At 36.9% G+C, this 17,901-nt stretch overlaps 2 protein-coding genes and 1 pseudogene across 5 annotated transcripts in view; 1 reads left to right on the top strand and 2 right to left on the bottom strand.

Annotated features, from left to right (window-relative positions):
• The window catches only part of ACTL6A (actin like 6A), a 27,528-nt gene extending 10,300 nt beyond the window's left edge, over window positions 1-17,228 (top strand). Inside the window, exons 4-14 of the mRNA XM_030863020.2 lie at window positions 632-732; window positions 2,563-2,660; window positions 7,590-7,684; window positions 7,972-8,078; window positions 8,176-8,265; window positions 9,439-9,500; window positions 10,129-10,243; window positions 10,394-10,474; window positions 12,443-12,538; window positions 15,025-15,111; window positions 16,872-17,228. Coding sequence (XP_030718880.1) covers window positions 632-732; window positions 2,563-2,660; window positions 7,590-7,684; window positions 7,972-8,078; window positions 8,176-8,265; window positions 9,439-9,500; window positions 10,129-10,243; window positions 10,394-10,474; window positions 12,443-12,538; window positions 15,025-15,111; window positions 16,872-16,952 — 1,013 coding nt within the window. The 3' untranslated portion in view covers window positions 16,953-17,228. The remainder of the gene's footprint in view (window positions 1-631; window positions 733-2,562; window positions 2,661-7,589; window positions 7,685-7,971; window positions 8,079-8,175; window positions 8,266-9,438; window positions 9,501-10,128; window positions 10,244-10,393; window positions 10,475-12,442; window positions 12,539-15,024; window positions 15,112-16,871) is intronic.
• LOC115856632 (small nuclear ribonucleoprotein G pseudogene) lies at window positions 1,836-2,214 on the bottom strand (annotated as a pseudogene).
• MRPL47 (mitochondrial ribosomal protein L47) overlaps window positions 3,966-17,901 on the bottom strand; it is a 37,195-nt gene continuing 23,259 nt past the window's right edge. For 2 of the 4 annotated variants that reach the window (XM_030863034.2, XM_060298391.2), the window contains exon 7: window positions 16,871-17,901. In XM_030863034.2, coding sequence (XP_030718894.1) covers window positions 17,778-17,901 — 124 coding nt within the window. In that variant the 3' untranslated portion in view covers window positions 16,871-17,777. Of the gene's footprint in view, window positions 8,205-16,870 lie in introns of those variants that run through there. The other 2 variants (XR_009563767.1, XM_030863046.2) reach the window with 2 other exon arrangements.

The raw sequence follows: 17,901 nt of genomic DNA, 5'->3' as shown, positions 1-17,901 counted from the left end.
AGAAGTATGTTTACAAGGAATGACATTGCTTTGTTGGACTGCGGCAGAAAAAGTTTGTAAACTCTTGAGTCAGTAGTGTCAGATAGTAATTTAGAGAGGTCAGATGAGATTACAAATGTATCCACTGGATTTGCCTGTTAGAAGCTCATCAGTAACTTCTGCGAGCAGTTTCAGTGGGATGTTTAGGTGGAAGGCAAATTGAAGACATACTATTCTCTAATTTTTTTTTAAGTCTTTACATCTTTTTTCATATAGATTGTAAGCTTTTTAAATGTCAGCTCTAGATCATACAGTTCTTCTGTGTTTTCTCCTACCATTTGAATTGCGTTTTGGGCCTTTAATAAGTACTTACTGAATAATATTTATTTGGTATTTTACGTCTATTTGATACATTAATTACACCTGGGACAGGTCTAGGGGTTGTAACTGTTGGGGCTGGAGAAACCGTATCTAGAAGACAAAGATGATGTCTATATGAAGTGCTGTGTTATGAGGCAGAGCTGTAAAATAAGTAGGTTCTGTATATTACAGTGTCAATATTAGTGCTAAACCATTAGACACAGTCTCTCAAAAGATGCTGTATTAATCTTCGATTAAGCATTATTTTCAAGGTATTAATCTTATATTTTAGTTGAAGATTGGGATAGTTTCCAGGCTATTTTGGATCATACCTACAAAATGCATGTCAAATCAGAAGCCAGCCTGCATCCTGTTCTCATGTCAGAAGCACCGGTGAGACAAACTTTTTCGAGTTTCTCTAGGTTGTTTATTTACTCATTTGAAGAGTGTTTCCTTTTTCTTTAAGAGACATAGAAATTCATATTTTGAATTTTGAAGATTAGGGAAAGGGAGATTCATTTATAAATACTCTTACAACTTTTATTTTTATTATTTCAATAATTAAAATACTCAAAGAACAATAATTAAAGCACCCTAGTGGGTTCTGGTGGTTATTTATCTGTTTTTTCCGGGAATTTAACATTTGATTTCCTTGGGCTGCTTCCCATTTTGGTCAGTTGTCCCTTATCCCTCAAGGGCAGTGTATATCTGCTTTTATACTCAACCTTAAGAGTGACTAGATTCACTCTTTTTTTTAAAATATAAATTTATTTATTTGGCTGCATTGGGTTTTCGTTGCTGCATGCGGGCTTTCTCTAGTTGCGGCGAGTGGGGGCTACTCTGTTGAGGTGCGCAGGCTTCTCATTGCAGTGGCTTCTCTTGTTGCGGAGCACGGGCTCTAGGTTGCGCGGGCTTCAGTAGTTGTGGCACGTGGGCTCAGTAGTTGTGGCTCACGGGCTCTAGAGTGCAGGCTCAGTAGTCATGGCTCACGGGCTTAGTTGCTCTGCGGCATGTGGGATCTTCCCAGACCCAGCGTTCTAACCCGTGTTCCCTGCATTGGCAGGCGGGTTCTTAACCACTGTGCCACCAGCGAAGTCCCTAGATTCACTCTTAAGATTTAATAATACTTCATGTTTATAAGAATCCTGATATCCCTATACTTTGAAAAGTCTGTAATTTCTAGAATTCATAGCAGCAGACAATTTTACTTATTAAATAATAAAATTTATATTTAAAGTCAATGTTGAACTAGGGCTGGAAATTGCTAGACCAGAGTCTCTTGTGAAATACATTTGGTACAGAGTCAAAAGGGCCCAGAAGACTAGATAATGATTATAAATTATCAATATTTTGTTATTGTTTTCTAAACTCTAGTTTCTTTTGAGTACCATCTACAAGTGGGAGAATTTGGTGGTTTAAAATGCATATTTAAGATTTTGATGACTAGATTCACTCTTTTTTTTTGACTATTACCAAAGTTTATTTAACAAAAAAGTTCAGTAAGAAAATGTACACGACCCAGTTTTCATCGCAGTAAAATGTGGAGAGGGGACATGTGGAAGCGGTTGATTTCTCTGTTGAAGACAGCTATTGTTCATAACTCGTTCCAAGGCTTCTAACATGATGGTACTATTTCCTCGTATTACCACCATTCCAGTATTGTTCTGTTGCCCACTAGTTGCTATCTCCACACATTCATCTATCATAAAATTCATAAAGAGATCAAATCCCCTTAATATTCCTTGGACATGTCTGCCACCATTTAATTTCAATGATAACTTCTTGTCCATAAATTTCTTCAACTCGGGAGGGTGAGCTTTGCTCATGATGTCTACTCCACGAGCTCAAAGATGCCTCCAAACGGAATTCGAATTGTCCCTCACGCTTAGATTCACTCTTAAGATTTAAAAAAAAAAAGATTTAATAATACTTCGTTTATAAGAATCCAGATTTCCATATACTTTGAAAAGTGTAATTTCTAGAATTCATAGCAGCAAACAATTTTATGTATTAAATAATAAACTTTCTATTTATTAAATTTATTACAAATACATAGAAATAAATGTTGTAAAGATATTATGAAGAAGATTTTCCATGGTATTTTACTCTATTATTAATGTTTTACATCTTTGTTAATGTAGTGCTGAAATGAATTTTGAGATAAATCAACACTTTAGTTTTTAAACAATAAATAATTTGCATTTCTTTTTCCCTCTTTTCAAGTGGAATACCAGAGCAAAGAGAGAGAAACTGACAGAGTTAATGTTTGAACACTACAACATCCCTGCATTCTTCCTTTGCAAAACTGCCGTTTTGACAGCGTATCCTTGAAGGAGTAATACCCAACTTCTCTTTAGGAGTAACTGTGGTGCTGTTAAAGGTGATACCTTCAGCAGGAAGACAGGAGCCACTTCTTGCTTGTTCGGAAGTTGAGGCGTTTTTCTCCATTGCTTTTAGATATCTATCTTTTAGTATTCTTATTGGAACTGATGCATGTGAAAATGTGAGAGGGAGATAGGAAAGAAGCACTCAAATTCTTCTCATTAATTTAACAAAGTTTAACAAAAACAAAAATTTTTGTTTTTAGAAGGGGAATGTGACGACAGGACAGTATCTAAGTCAGTTGACCTAGCTGAATTCAAAGATTGCCATTTCCTTCCTCTTCTCCAGTACCTTAGAAAAGTGGAAATTGGATGTAAATTCATTTAAGATTTAATCACCAAATATTTTTTACAAGCATATTAAGGGACAGACAAGGAAATATTATGTCCTGATCTCAAAGAATAATATTCTTGTTGAAAACTAAATAACAGATTTAAATAGTACTTCAAAATAGCATTGGCAAAAGTCATAAAGAAGTACATGATTAATTTGAATTTTTCAAATAGCAGTTGTAGTTCAGTGGAGTAATATTGTAGCCTGACAAGCCTTTGTAAAGAAAAGAGAATTTAGTTGCAGGATGTGGGGGAAGGGGACCTATGTTTAGAGTTCAAGTTCCAGTGCTTATAAACTGATCTTGAATTAGGTACTTAAAATTTGAACTTCACTTTTTACTCATTTATCTGGTATACCTCCCTGGATTGCTGTAATAATCAAGCGAATTTTATATGTGTGAGAATCACTGTGGTAACTGTAATCTAACATTTGTCTGTCGTGGTGTGTCTTGGAGATGACTTTAGCACAAATGTGGAGGTGGAAAGTGTAAGCGTTCTTCACAGTGACTTAGTTTAGAGTTGAAGATTTATGTTCGGCTTCAGAACAAGTTGTAAAAATATGTTTAGATCAGACTGTAGAAGTCTTGCATGTTAGATTTTAAAAATGTGAACTTTAGACTCAAGAGAACCATTGCAGGTTTTGAGTAGAGGAAGGAGGGAGAGTATTAGCAGACTCATTGTGTGCATTATATCATTTAATTTTCATAATAATCCTGTCAGGAATCGGAGTCAAAGTAAGCAAACTGGTCCCAGTCCACAGCTTGAAAACGGCAATTCTGAATTTGAACATAAGATCTGTTTGGCTGCTTCCTTACAAGGAGTATGTAAACAGAATTGGTATTGTTTTATTTTTTAACTTTTTATTATAGAAAATTTCTTACACAAAATAAGATAGAATATTATATTGAACCTCCATGTGCCCATCACCCAGGGTCAACAACTTTCAACACAGAGCTAAGTGGTATTAGCTATAACCACAGGCACTCCCCCTCCCACCATGGTTTTGAAGTAAATCCCAGACATTAAGCATGTATCTGTACAAGATGTTACCATATGTCTCTTTTTTTTTAAAGATATAACCACAATTTATTTTCTTTTTTAAAAAACAGTTTAGTATATTTGAATCAGGACCCAGGCAACAGGGATCATGCATTGTATTTTGTTCGATATGTCTCTTAGGTCTCTTGTGGTCTGTAGATTGTACCCACCCTCCCCTTTATTTTCTCTTGTAATTTATTTGGTAAGGGAAGTAGATTGTCCTCTAGAATTCCTAACACTTCTGGCTTTTGCTGACTAGTGTTTTTTACTGTGTTCTTCTAGCCCAGAGGTTCTCAAACTTTTTATACCTAGAGCTTTTATTTATGTGGATCATATCTGGTAGTATTTGCCATATTAGAAATTAAGACAGAAACTTAAAAAAATTATATTTGCTTATTTTAAGTAAATTAATAAGCCCATTGTATGATAATATAAATAAAATATTTTAATAAAAAATAACTGTGTTTTCCAAAACCAAAAATATTAATGAGAAGGGTGGCTTCGTTTCACAATTTTTCAAATGTCTTTAACGTTGGACTTAATAGCAGAAGTTGGATTCTCATATCACATTCAGTCTGTTGTGTATCACACATGACATAGCCTCTGGAAAAAAAACTCTCTTGTACATTTATGAGAGAATGACAGTGAAAAGGGCAAATAACATCTTAGTATTATTCTAAAAATTGTTTTGACTTCCTAACCATGGCCTTGGGATTCCTTTACACTTTTAAAAATTACTGAGGATGACGCAGAGCTTCTGTTTTTTGTAGGTTATAACTATCAATATTACTGTTTGAGAATTTAAAACTAAGACTCCTTTTAACATTTTCTTATTAATTTAATTAAAAATAACAAAAATACACACATTAACGTCGACAAAAATAACAGTTTTATGAAAAAGATAACTCTGTTTTCCAAAACAAAAATATTAGTAAGAAGAGTAGTATTGTTTTATCTGACTTAATTGATAGCTGGGCTCTTATCTGCCAGCCTCAGGCTCTGTCCTCTTGACACCTCAATTTGCGAGGCAGGCTTCAGCCTTCTCCTGTCAGAGCTGCATGCTGTTGGAGAATTCATTGATTTAAAAAGGTAGCAAAATCACAGAACTCATTGGTGCACCTCTGTTTTTCAAGAATGCATTGCCCTTCTGTTCTCTGCATTTTGTTGGTCCCCCTGCAGTCCTGCAGTTGAATAGTTCAGTTGTCAACCAGAGATTTGGGTAGATTTTATACTCAGATTTTGGGTTTTATCCCTTCTGTGGTTCTCTTTCTTCCAGAGTTTCTACCTTAAATGTCCAGCTTTTCTTCCACCCCTGAACTCCTTTCTGTGTTCACTCAAGGTGGTAAAGTTGCGATTTTTCGTCACTGCTTTCCTGAACCATAGCCATGGAGCTGGGAAGCACTTTTAGGCGAGGAAGCTGCAAACTTGCAGTTTTTACCCCCTCTGGTTGCAGTTTCATGAAGATAAGTTTTGGCTGAGTTTTGACTACTTTTGAATACTTTCCAGTATCTTAAAATGGTCACTTAAAATAATTTGTCCAGGTTTTATAATTGCCATCTTCAGGAGAGCTTACATACTTTTAGTCTGGTGTTACTGTATCACTTTGTACTAACAGAGATAAAATTAGTGTTTATGTATATAGATGACCAGAGATCAATGGAGTACCAGTAATAGCAAAGATAAATTACTAACCTATCGTTCTGGCCATTTATTCTCAGACCTCTTTCCTCTGATCGTTCCTGCCCATGCCTTAGTTCTCTGCCCTTAGCCCTTCATCCCTCTTGACATGTTCTTTCTGGTTTAACTATCTATTTCCTTGGCTTCAGATACCAGTTATACACTGACAAATTCCAAATCCATGTTTGTATCCCAGATCTTTCTTGTGAGCTCCAGGCCCACGTCCAGCTGTCTACTAGAACTTTTTTCTATTAGTTATCTGTTTAAGCACTTTAAACTCAATATATCCAAAATTCTTCTCTCCCATCAAATTTATTCTTTCTCCTTTGTGTAGTATCTTACTCCCAGTTGTCTAGACCAGAAATCTTTCTCATTAACCCTTCAGATTTTGTAGTTATCAAGACCTGTCTATTCTCCAGCCTCCCCCGGCCCCAAACCAAACCCTCAAATCCATTTATTTCTCTATCCACTGCCATTGCATTAGGTGCACCCCTTCCTCTTATCTTGCCCAGTCTTCACACTGCAGCTCTGATCATCTTTGTTAATTGCCAGTCTGCTGATTTAAGCCAGAATCATCTTCCACAGCCTTGCCTTTCTTCTCCTTTCAGGCCCCACTGAACTATGCTGCACTTCCCTGACCTCTTCACTATGCTCTCTTGCCTCCTCGCCTTCCCGCATGTTTCTCCTCTTCCCCATGTCCCCCTCCCCATCTTACAATTGAATTTCCCAGGGACCGGTTATATTCCTATATACTCTCCCATGGCATCTCAAACTGTTCTTTTTATAGCTTTATTGATCTCTGCTGCACTTATCAGGATATCCTTCAGGGCAGAGACAGTTTTGGTTCACCTCTTCGTGTCTTCTCTGCTTAAGGAGTGCTAGTGAGAGAATGACCTCCCTGCTGCCCTCCTTTATTGGGCACCAGACCTATCACTAGGCACATAATAGATGCTCAGTAAATATTTGATGATCCAGTGAATGGCTCTACTCCTAAATGTTGGTTTATGATGTTCACGTGATGTAGGCCTTCTGCAGCACAGAGCTGTGGAAAATGGGATAAGTGGAGTCTGCTGATATTCACTGGCTGTTGAATCTGCCTGGAATAGCTCTTCCTATTGAGTTGGGGGAGATGATGATAACAGCCACTCACCTGCCAAACTGCTGAAATGGTTCTTTAATCCTATGTGAGAATGGTTTTAGTTCTTATCTCAAATGTCACAGCCTCCCACTGTTCTTACCAAGTTTCTATAGATTTTGTTAAATGCTTCTCAGTTTGTTGTAAGCCCTTTGATCTGTGCCAGGGACTTTGAATAATTGTGCTAATTTGGACCAGTTTAACAGATGTCTCTCTGGGATAAAGGTTTCTCTGACTTCCTCACACCACCATTCTGGAAGTCCTGCCTGTTCTCATTTGTTTTGAAACCAGAGTTATTATTTGATGCCAACTTTCATCCCCGTATTTATTTTATTATTTTATTTATTTTTTAATTTTTTTTGCGGTACGCGGGCCTCTCACTGTTGTGGTCTCTCCCGCTGCGGAGCACAGGCTCCAGACACGCAGGCTCAGCGGCCATGGCTCACGGGCCCAGCCGCTCCGCAGCATGTGGGATCCTCCTGGACCAGGGCACGAACCCGTGTCCCTTGCATCGGCAGGTGGACTCTCAACCACTGAGCCACCAGGGAAGCCCTATTTTATTTTTTTTTAACGCATTTTAAGCCACAACGCACATGTTTTAAAAATGCCTTAATAAAACCTTCCCTTTACAATAAACATTATTTTAGGAACCTTGATACTTTCTTTTCCTTAATGCTTTAAACTAGATTTGCTAATGGTCGTTCTACTGGGCTTATCTTGGACAGTGGAGCCACTCATACCACTGCAATTCCAGTTCACGATGGCTATGTCCTTCAGCAAGGTAACTGTATTTAACCAGGGTGCACAGAGGACACAGATCATGAAATAAAGCAATGACTTGGACTATCAAAGTATATCAGTTTCCCAGTCATGTCTTTAAGTGTTTTTTTTTTAATCTTTAGTATATAGTGTATATTTAAAACTGATGCATGGCTTCATTCATGCCTGGAGGGATAGTTCCATTAATTCTGCTTGAAAACAATTAATCATGTATAAATACACAGAGGAAATTTGTCCCAGGGAGTTTGGATGGAATGCTTTCTTAGCCTTGTTTAATCTGTTTCATAGGCATTGTAAAATCCCCTCTTGCTGGAGACTTTATTACTATGCAGTGCAGAGAACTCTTCCAAGAAATGAATATAGAACTGATTCCTCCATATATGATTGCATCAAAAGTAAGTGATGAATGAATTTTATTTCTGGGATTTACCTCCAACTCCCCACCCCCATGTTGTGAACTCTGTTAACCTAGCACTTGCTCTTGGCACTCAGGAAGCTGTTCGTGAAGGATCTCCAGCAAACTGGAAAAGAAAAGAGAAGTTGCCACAGGTTACAAGGTCTTGGCACAATTACATGTGTAACGTAAGTAACCCTTATTCTCTTTACGAAAGCATTATAGGCTGTAAGTCTTTGACTAGAGTATGAGCACTTTATATTTTCAAACTTATATTTTTAATGATATTTTACAAACAAAATTAATAGCTTTTGGCGGAGTAGGGGGGTGCTTTTCATGCTTGTCAGATATCTCAACAAACTATATTCACTTGGATTACTGTGGTGAGACCTGAAAGGAGCTTTGGGATAAAAACAAGCATTATGCTATTCTGTACATTTTTTGACTAAGAAAATGGTTTTAGTATATAGAGACCTGCTGGTATGGCTCAGTTACGTTCCCTTTCCTAATATGAGTCAGCTATGTAAAAAAATGTGTTACTGTTCACAGCAAGGAGCCAACAAAAGGTTTTCTTTACTGAAAATCCATCTCTGAACATGACTTACTGACGGGAGAGGTTAGTAAAACAACCTCTCACACCACAATATACATTCATTTTTAACAGTAAAAGGTAAAAGGATATGAAAGTCATCATTTACTATGGCAGGGATATATCCTATTTGACAGTTTCTTACACCTAAGGATAAAGATTTTTTTGTGGGTGTTTAGTACAAGGAAAAATTGTGAAAATGATTAATAATTGCGCCTAGACCTTAGACAGGATTTTTCCTTAGCAGCTCAGAGGTCCTATGTATTTCACTGCAAATTTTTTAACTGTTTTATACTATGTCAGTCATTAAAAATTCCATAAGATACAATATATATGCATTTTATATATATTCAGCTAATGAAATCTTGCTTCTAAGCTTATTTTAAAGGGAAAAACAGTAAATCAACTATAAGCCAATAAAAATTTTAAAGAAAAAAATTTTAAAAATGGGAAAACAGTGTTCTAAAACCAATTTTGTTATGCAGGACTGGGGTACAAGGGTTCCCACTTGTTTTTTTATCTCATCATTTTTCCATAATGGTTGTAATTTAAATGTTATATAATTTAACTTATAATGCGAGTGTTTAGAATTGGGTTTCTTGATGCTCAGAGTCCTTACTGGGTAGATTTATACCCTTGAAATGAGTTAGCCATCCAGGAATGTGGTACAGTTTCATTAAGAAAAGTGTTTTTAAAATAATGTTACAAAAGTATAGACTGCAAAGACAAATCTCAATAATTTTGTTTCTTATCCTTTTTTTAAAATCCATAGTGTGTTATCCAGGATTTTCAAGCCTCAGTACTTCAAGTATCAGATTCAACTTACGATGAACAGTATGTTTTCTTATTTTTTCTACAAGACTTAAAACTTAATAGCTTATTAAAACCTTCATACTAATCTTTTAAAAAAACTGTATACTTAATATATAACTGAATCACTTCGCTATACACCAGAAACTAACAAAACATTGTAAATCAACTGTACTTCAATTTAAAAAAAACTGTAGGGACTTCCCTGGTGGCACAGTGGTTAAGAATCCGCCTGCCAATGCAGGGAACACAGGTTTGAGCCCTGGTCCGGAAAGATCCCACATGCCGTGGAGCAACTAAGCCTGTGCACCCTAGAGCCCGTGCTCTGCAACAAGAGAAGCCACTGCAATGAGAAGCCCGCGCACCGCAACGAAGACCCAACTCAGCCAAAAATAAATAAAAATTTAAAAAAAAGATTTTTTTTGAACTGTGTACTTCATAAATGAGGAAAGAAATTGATTTGTTTAGTTTAAAAAATTGTAGAATATGCTTAACTGGTCTAAAGGTAAAAAGTTAAGAAATACTGAATAACATTTTAAAAGAAAATAAGATATCCCTCTGCTTTCTTATAAGTTGATGATTCCTTAGTAGTTTATAATTCTGAAGAGGATTGTTTTTGTCTTTTGTTTAATATTGTTTGATATGTTTTCAGAGTAGCCGCACAGATGCCAACTGTTCATTATGAATTCCCCAATGGCTACAACTGTGATTTTGGAGCAGAACGGTTAAAGATTCCTGAAGGATTATTTGACCCTTCCAATGTAAAGGTATAAAAGCTTATTTTTATAATTAGCCTGGTTTTTCCTTTAAAGATCTCTTGTAATTACAAAACCTAAATAAGACTGACTTAGCTTTTTTGGATGTGCTTTATTGTTTGAAGGTCTTCTGTGTGACTACTCATTTCTATTTTGTTATAGGGGTTATCAGGAAATACAATGCTGGGCGTCAGTCATGTTGTCACTACAAGTGTTGGAATGTGCGATATTGATATCAGACCAGTAAGTGCCAGTCTCATTTATGGCATAAAGGTATCTTTTAGGGCAATCTAGTGCCCCATTATTTATAATGGCCATCATTATTTAAGTTGGCAACTTTGGCCATTGACTTTGAAGTCCATTTTGTAAAAATATGTAAAAAAATGAAGTTCTACTAGAAAAGGAAAAATGCAAAACTCTAGAGCTGTGTCCAGTGTGGTAGCTTTTGGCCACATGTGGCAATTCAGTTAAAATAAACAGAAATTTAAATTTCAATTCTTCGGTTGCACTAGCCACATTATAAATGTAGCTAGTTGCTGCTCTATGACAGTGCAGATGTAGAACACTTCCATCATCACAGAAAGTTCTTTTGGACACCGCTGTTCTAGAGATTTCCTAAAACGTGACATACCGAGATACAGATTATTGGTGATTTTTAATGTACCTAGTGCAGTTTTACTTTTTATTTTTCAGGAAGGTGTGGTTTAAGGTTTAAATTATGTAACTTTTACATGGAGTTTAGATATAAACTTCATATTTTTTGTGCTTTTCCAAGCTGTTTGTTTCATCAGTTTATTTCTTGCCAAGTTTTAAGGACTAACTCCATATTCCATACCATACTAATTATTAGATAGATTATATCTTATTTAAACGCTAGATTTAATTTGTAGCCAACGTATTGCCTTGATTTTCTTTGAGTTAATGCATTTGCTTAGAGCATTGTGCTAATAGCTAAGGGTCTATAAAAAATCATGTTGTTCAAAAAAGACTTCCAGGTAGTTATGAAAAATGTTCTTTATTTCAACTAATTACCTGCCTGGGATGTGCTGCTTCTAGGATAATGGGGTTGTAAGCATGCAATTTTTTAGTATAAACTCAAGGGGAAGGCAGTTGATTTGAAGTACATTTACTGTAAGACATTGCTAACTTTGTTTTTTATTGAGTTTTCTCCTTTAAACTATTGTTGACTGCAGAGGAGGAGATGCTTCTATATTCCATTTTCTCTTTCAAAAGTTAGATGATTTAGACATTTGGAATAAATTTTTAAAATATGAATTTAGCCACTATAAAAGCAGGCTGACATTTAACTTTCTGATGCATACATGCAGATTAGAGGTAGATATACTCCTTATTACTGAGAATTTATTTTTGGCGGGGGAGGCCTCAGCACGTGGATTTTGAAAAAGTTCGTCTCTGCAGAAGAGAAAGGTAGCAGTCATTTTGGCCAGGACTGTTGTCAGAGTATGCATTATCCACCATAATCATTAAACCTTGCCTAATTTTAAACATTGCAACTTCTAGATGTACATTCTGAGATGATGTAATTATGAAATATACCTCTAATGAAATACTGGCAGCTATCTGCCAGAAAATTATGATTGGATTGTAGAATAATTGCTTTAAGATAGTGATTCTTAAATTTTAATGCACAGTAGAATCATCTGGAGAGTTTTCTTTTTTTATAAATTTATTTATTTTTGGCTGCGTTGGGTCTTTGTTGCTGCGCGTGGGCTTTCTCTAGTTGCAGAGAGCAGGGGGTTACTCTTTGTTGCGGTGCGCAGGCTTCTCGTTGTGGAGCACAGGCATACGGGCTGCAGTAGTTGTGGCGCACGGGTTTAGTTGCTCCACAGCATGTGGAATCTTCCCCGACCGGGGCTCGAACCCATGTCCCCTGCATTGGCAGGTGGATTCTTAACCCTGCGCCACCAAGGAAGCCCTCATCTGGAGAGTTTTAAATAAACCAACAAAAACTTTTCCTGGACCCCATCCCCAGAGATTTTTATTTAATTGCCCCCAGGTATTGGTGGTTTAAAAGCTCCCTAATGAGTTGAATGCAGCCAGGATTGAGAACCACTAGATTAAACTAGTAGGTCTATGTAGAAGTAAAAATTAAAAAAGGGAAAATTTTACTGGAAGACATGGTTTTATTTGTAGTTGTATTTAAAACTGTTGGAAACATTTGGAACTAATTTATTTTTGTTTTCATCCCAGGGTCTCTATGGCAGCGTTATAGTGGCAGGAGGAAACACGCTAATTCAGAGCTTTACTGACAGGTTGAATAGAGAACTCTCTCAGAAAACACCCCCGGTAAGTTTTGTTTGTTCTTTAGTGGTATTTTTCAGTCATATGTATCCTCACTGCTGGTGGAACTTTATATAGTTTGTTTTTCAGTAGGTTGATGGTATTTTGTGTCTGCCTGGTATGGTATTACTTAAAGTTAATACCCCTTATTAATCAAATTTTTCTAGATGACATCTATTAGTTACTGTTGTACTGTCTGAATCTCACTTTATTCATTGATTCCATACTTAAGTACCTATAGTCTGTTAGGCACTAAGGATAGAAAATATAGTCCCTTCCCACCAAGGGCTTAGTCAGTTAGGAGGAGTAGACATGCAGAAAATAAAAACTGTAATGTGCTAAGTGGTTCAGTATGTCATCAACCAGGCCCTCTTAAGAACACTGAGGGGAAAGCACTTAACTCCCTAGGAGTGTCAGAGAAAGCCTCATTAAGAAGCTGTTTGAATGAACAGGAGTTCAGCTGGTTGGCAGTTTATGAAAGGACATCTAGGTAGAGGGAATACCATGTGCAGAATATGAAGGGAAGATGGCATATTCCAATATTTTGAAGTAGTTGGCTTATAGTCTGTGTAGAAGTGGGGAGAGCTATATGGCTGGAAAGATGAGCACGATGGTATATTATGTCCTAGGGCTGCCGTAACAAAGTACCACAAACTGGATGGCTTAAGACAACAGAAATTTATTACCTCTCAGTTCTGGAAGCTAGAAGTCTGAAATCAACATGTCATTAGGGCCATGCTCTCTGAAACGTACAGAAGAGAATTTTTCCTTCCCTCTTTCTAGCATCTCATGATTTGCCAGCAATCCTTGGCGTTTCTTGGGTTGCAGTTATAGCACTTCAGTGTCTATCCCCGTTGACATGTGGCATTCTCCCTTTGTGGGTATGTCCTCTTAAATGAACTCTAGTTGTAATGGATTAAGGGTCCACCCTACATCTGCAGAAACTCTATTTCTAAATTAGGTCACATTCACAGCGACCAGGGATTATCAACATACCTCTTTGGAGGATACAGTTCAACCCACAGAGATAGGTTCCAGGTCATGTCACTTATTAATAGCAAACTTACAAGATAAAATCTGGCAGAGGACTAAAGAGCTTTTATGTTTTAAAAACATCCCTTGGTGCACTGTGATAACTTTCAAAAGGACAGAAGAACCTGGTTTAGGGAGAAGGTAGTTTACGTGGTACATTAGTAACAGAGTAGTAGTCATAGTCTTTAGATTTTTAAACTTCCATCAAGTAGTTTTTTGTAAGGTATTTTGCGATAAATATTACATTTTAAAAAACTTTATTAGAGATTACATAGGCCCTAACAGAATCTATAGAATTTGTGTACTTGATAGCCTTTGGTTTCTCATATAAAGGACTGTTTTACATATGCCACATTTTTATATTTGTTATGTAAGTATTGATATAGGCACAAGATTGATACCTCCTTACATTCTTGGAGATATAGACTGACCTGGCATCTACCTTAATTATAGTACTAATCATTAGATTTCATAAAAGTCCCAGAATAATGAATATAGACTTGGGCTGTCCCAGGTCTGGTCAAGACCAGTTAGATACTATCCTTGTCTTTTAGGAGGCAATTAAAATTTAATGAAATCCATTGTAATAGATATCAACCAGTTCCTCACCTACAAAACCCTGTGTTCATCCCTCCTGCTCTCAGCACCCCTCCCTCCCATTCCACATACCCCTGCTACATACACAGTTATTTCACTGTGAAAAAGACTCAAACTGTATGTTCATATATAGAATAATTGGTAAGTATCAACAATTTGAGAACTATCCCCAGAAGCAAATTCCTAGGTAGGGGGAAAATCTCTCCATACAGGAAGTGAGATAGGGATAGTGCTGAGCCATAAAACCATGTTTATTGAGAGAGTGTTCCAGCAGAACAGAAACACTAACTTGAAAGAAAGCAGTGTGAATAAACTTTCCTGAGATCTTATGTCTGTGTTTTGATTTGGATGGGGGCAGGGAGGAATAGGGAGGGTTGAACTAAGATTCAACCCTTGAGGGATGAACTAAGAGAGGAGGGATTTTGAAGGCCTAAAAAAGTAAGTTAGAAAGTTGAGGAGCACTACAGAAAGGGCAGCAGGTTGGGATAATAATTACACTTGGTGTTGGACAAAATGAAATAATATATGAAGCACTTAGCATAGTACCTGATTTATAGTGTTAAGTACTTATTTTGCTGTTTTAGGATTAAATTCTGAATGCCATGCTGTCTAGTATGCAGTTTTGTAAGGTTTATATAATTTATTTTCTTATTCAACTACACATTACAAGACATAATCAAAGTACTTTAAAATCCTATACAGTAGTCCAACCTATGCCTACTATTAATCTGGCTACTACAAAATAATCATGTGTAATTAGTGCTTGAACCAGAGCCACTAAAAGGTCATAACTTGAGTCTCCTAAGTTGAGTCACTTGTTCTATTTGATCCTACTAATACTTATTCTTCCCTTTCTATCTTAGAGTATGCGGTTGAAACTGATTGCAAATAATACAACAGTGGAACGGAGGTTTAGTTCATGGATCGGTGGCTCCATTCTAGCTTCTTTGGTTAGTAGATAAACTACTTTGCAAAATAGTTGAAGATTCTTATTTAATTTAAATGTATCACTGGAAATACTGAATTTAGTAGAAAGACTAAAAATCCCCATGGATCATTTATCTTCGCAGTTTTTAGCTATCAAATTAGTAGAGGACCTGATGCCAGTTTTACATGTTCCAAAATGACAAAATGCCTCAATGCCTTTTTAGTGGGTATTGTCAGCCTAATTACAGTTTCCCCTTTCACACAGAGGCGGGCATCTGTTAACTTATCCTCGCCTCTTTTAATAATACTCCCATTGGCTCTGGTCAGGACTTATCTGCAGCACATTTAAAATTAAATCATTCCGGGCTTCCCTGGTGGCACAGTGGTTGAGAGTCCGTCTGCCGATGCAGGGGACACGGGTTCATGCCCCGGTCCAGGAAGATCCCACATGCCGCGGAGCGGCTGGGCCCGTGAGCCATGGCCACTGAGCCTGCACGTCTGGAGCCTGTGCTTCGCAACGGGAGAGGCCACAACAGTGAGAGGCCCGCGTACCGCAAAAAAAAAAAAAAAAAAAAATTAAATCATTCCTTCTTGGGTTCTGGTTGCTCCCTGGCCTGTTGGTGAGGTAGAGTATGTCAGGAATTGGTTCTTGGGGCAAATGGTGAAGTCATGGTGTTGGGGTTTGCATGCTGCTTGGACTGGTGCCTACTGTGAATCAGGAGGAAGTCCTTGTACTTATCTGCACCATAAATTTGGAGGATTTCCCCTTCACCTCAGAGCAGCCAAAGTAAATGTCACTAAGTACTTATGCTAAACATTTTAAAAAGCTATTAACTATTAAATGTTTGTAACTGTCCATTTATATATTTCTGGTCTATGTTCTGTTTCTAGTCTTTTAATGATCTTAGTTCAAAACTGGATATGAAACAAAACAATATATGAATCCACTTGAATAATCATAGGGAATGGATTTCTTCTGCTTACACGTCTTAGTAGTAATGTAGTCCACGTTCCTTCCTCCTTTAGTCATTTTCCTCCTTTGACCTTCTGTTTATTTTGCATAGTGCGTGTGTACTGTCGTTTGTGTACTTGTAAAACTTTATCCTAGTTTGAGTTCTAAACGTTACCATTAATCAAATGCTAGAACATTTCATCAATGCTGTACTAGGATCAAGCCTTCCAACAATTTGTTGTTGCCTTAATCAGTCCATCATAGCTAAACTCTTCATCTTCCTTTCCCAGCATTTTCTAAATCCTCATGACAGTATAGAAAGATTTAATATTCTATATAAACTTGGGCAAGACTAAATAGTGTCTTTGCACGTTCTGGAGAGGGCAGAAAAAAGAAGGGTGTAATTTTATTTATTTATTTATTTATTTGTGGCCGTGTTGGGTCTTCATTTCTGTGCGAGGGCTTTCTCTAGTTGCGGCAAGTGGGGGCCACTCTTCATCGCGGTGCGTGGGCCTCTCACTATCGCGGCCTTTCTTGTTGCAGAGCACAGGCTCCAGACTCGCAGGCTCAGTAATTGTGGCTCACGGGCCTAGTTGCTCCACGGCATGTGGGATCTTCCCAGACCAAGGCTCGAACCCGTGTCCCCTGCATTGGCAGGCAGATTCTCAACCACTGCGCCACCAGGGAAGCCCAGAAGGGTGTAATTTGAGTACTATTTGGGGAGGGGTTTAAGAGTTCTTCAAAAATTAGGAGTTGTGATAATGAAGGTATTAAAAGAAACAATTTTCTAATAGAAAGGTACATACGTAATTTTTTCTTTCCATTTCACAGGGCACCTTTCAGCAGATGTGGATTTCCAAACAAGAATATGAAGAAGGAGGGAAGCAGTGTGTAGAAAGGAAATGCCCTTGAGAAGAGTTCCCAAACAACTACCTTCTTTGTCACCTTACGTTTCATAGCTTTAGTATACTCAGGAAAAGAACAACCATCTTTTGTAGAATGTTTATACATTTTTGCATATTTCAATTTCCACTTAAATTTTTTAAGGCTTTAACTGGCTCTGTAAATTAAAATAAGTTTGTGCTTTCCTTGAAATGCACTTATTCTTATTACAAGCATTTTATAATTTTGTATAAATGTCTATTTTCTCTAAATATTTTGCTTTCAGTAAAATGCTTTCCAACTCTGTTTATGGTAGAATTGCTTTTTATTGACTAGTAAAACTTACTGCCTATGTTTTTTACCTTAGGCTTTCAAAATTAAATAAAAATTACTAGGCACTCCAGAAATACTTTTTTTTGTGGACTGCTGTGTTGTAACTTGCCACTTTAAGTACTAAATATATTTATCATTATTTTGAATGGAAGTACTCACTGTTTATTAACAGTAGAATCCATAGCCCCTTCATATCTAGTAACAATAGTAGTGAAAAGGTTACCTGAATTCCAAAATTACCTTATTGCCTTTGCTATAGCAGTTATATCACTTTCCCACTCTAAGATACAGGCGATTAAAAGTCTGCTTAGATGTCAGAATTTATAAAATGGGAATTTAATCTGAACTTTATACCTGATTTTGACCACTTCCAGATTTAGCATGCCATAATAACACTTAAAACGGTCGACAGTCATATGACTAAAAACACAAGTCATTTATAAACCACTTAATATGTATTTACTTTTGTATACAGATTGTAATCCAAGAAAAACAAAATGGTAAATTAAGAGTTCAGCTATCTTAGACAAGACTTGACTTCTGGGCTTCAGAAAGATGTGGAAACTTTTCCTGAAGAAACTTTTCTTTCTTGCTTGCTAAACTTCTCTTCCTTGCTTTGATGCGGGCTTGTTTCTCAGTTCTCAAT

This window comes from Globicephala melas, chromosome 4 (genome assembly GCF_963455315.2).
Source record: "Globicephala melas chromosome 4, mGloMel1.2, whole genome shotgun sequence".
Classification (NCBI taxonomy): domain Eukaryota; kingdom Metazoa; phylum Chordata; class Mammalia; order Artiodactyla; family Delphinidae; genus Globicephala; species Globicephala melas.
This window is presented reverse-complemented; position numbering and strand designations above follow the sequence as displayed.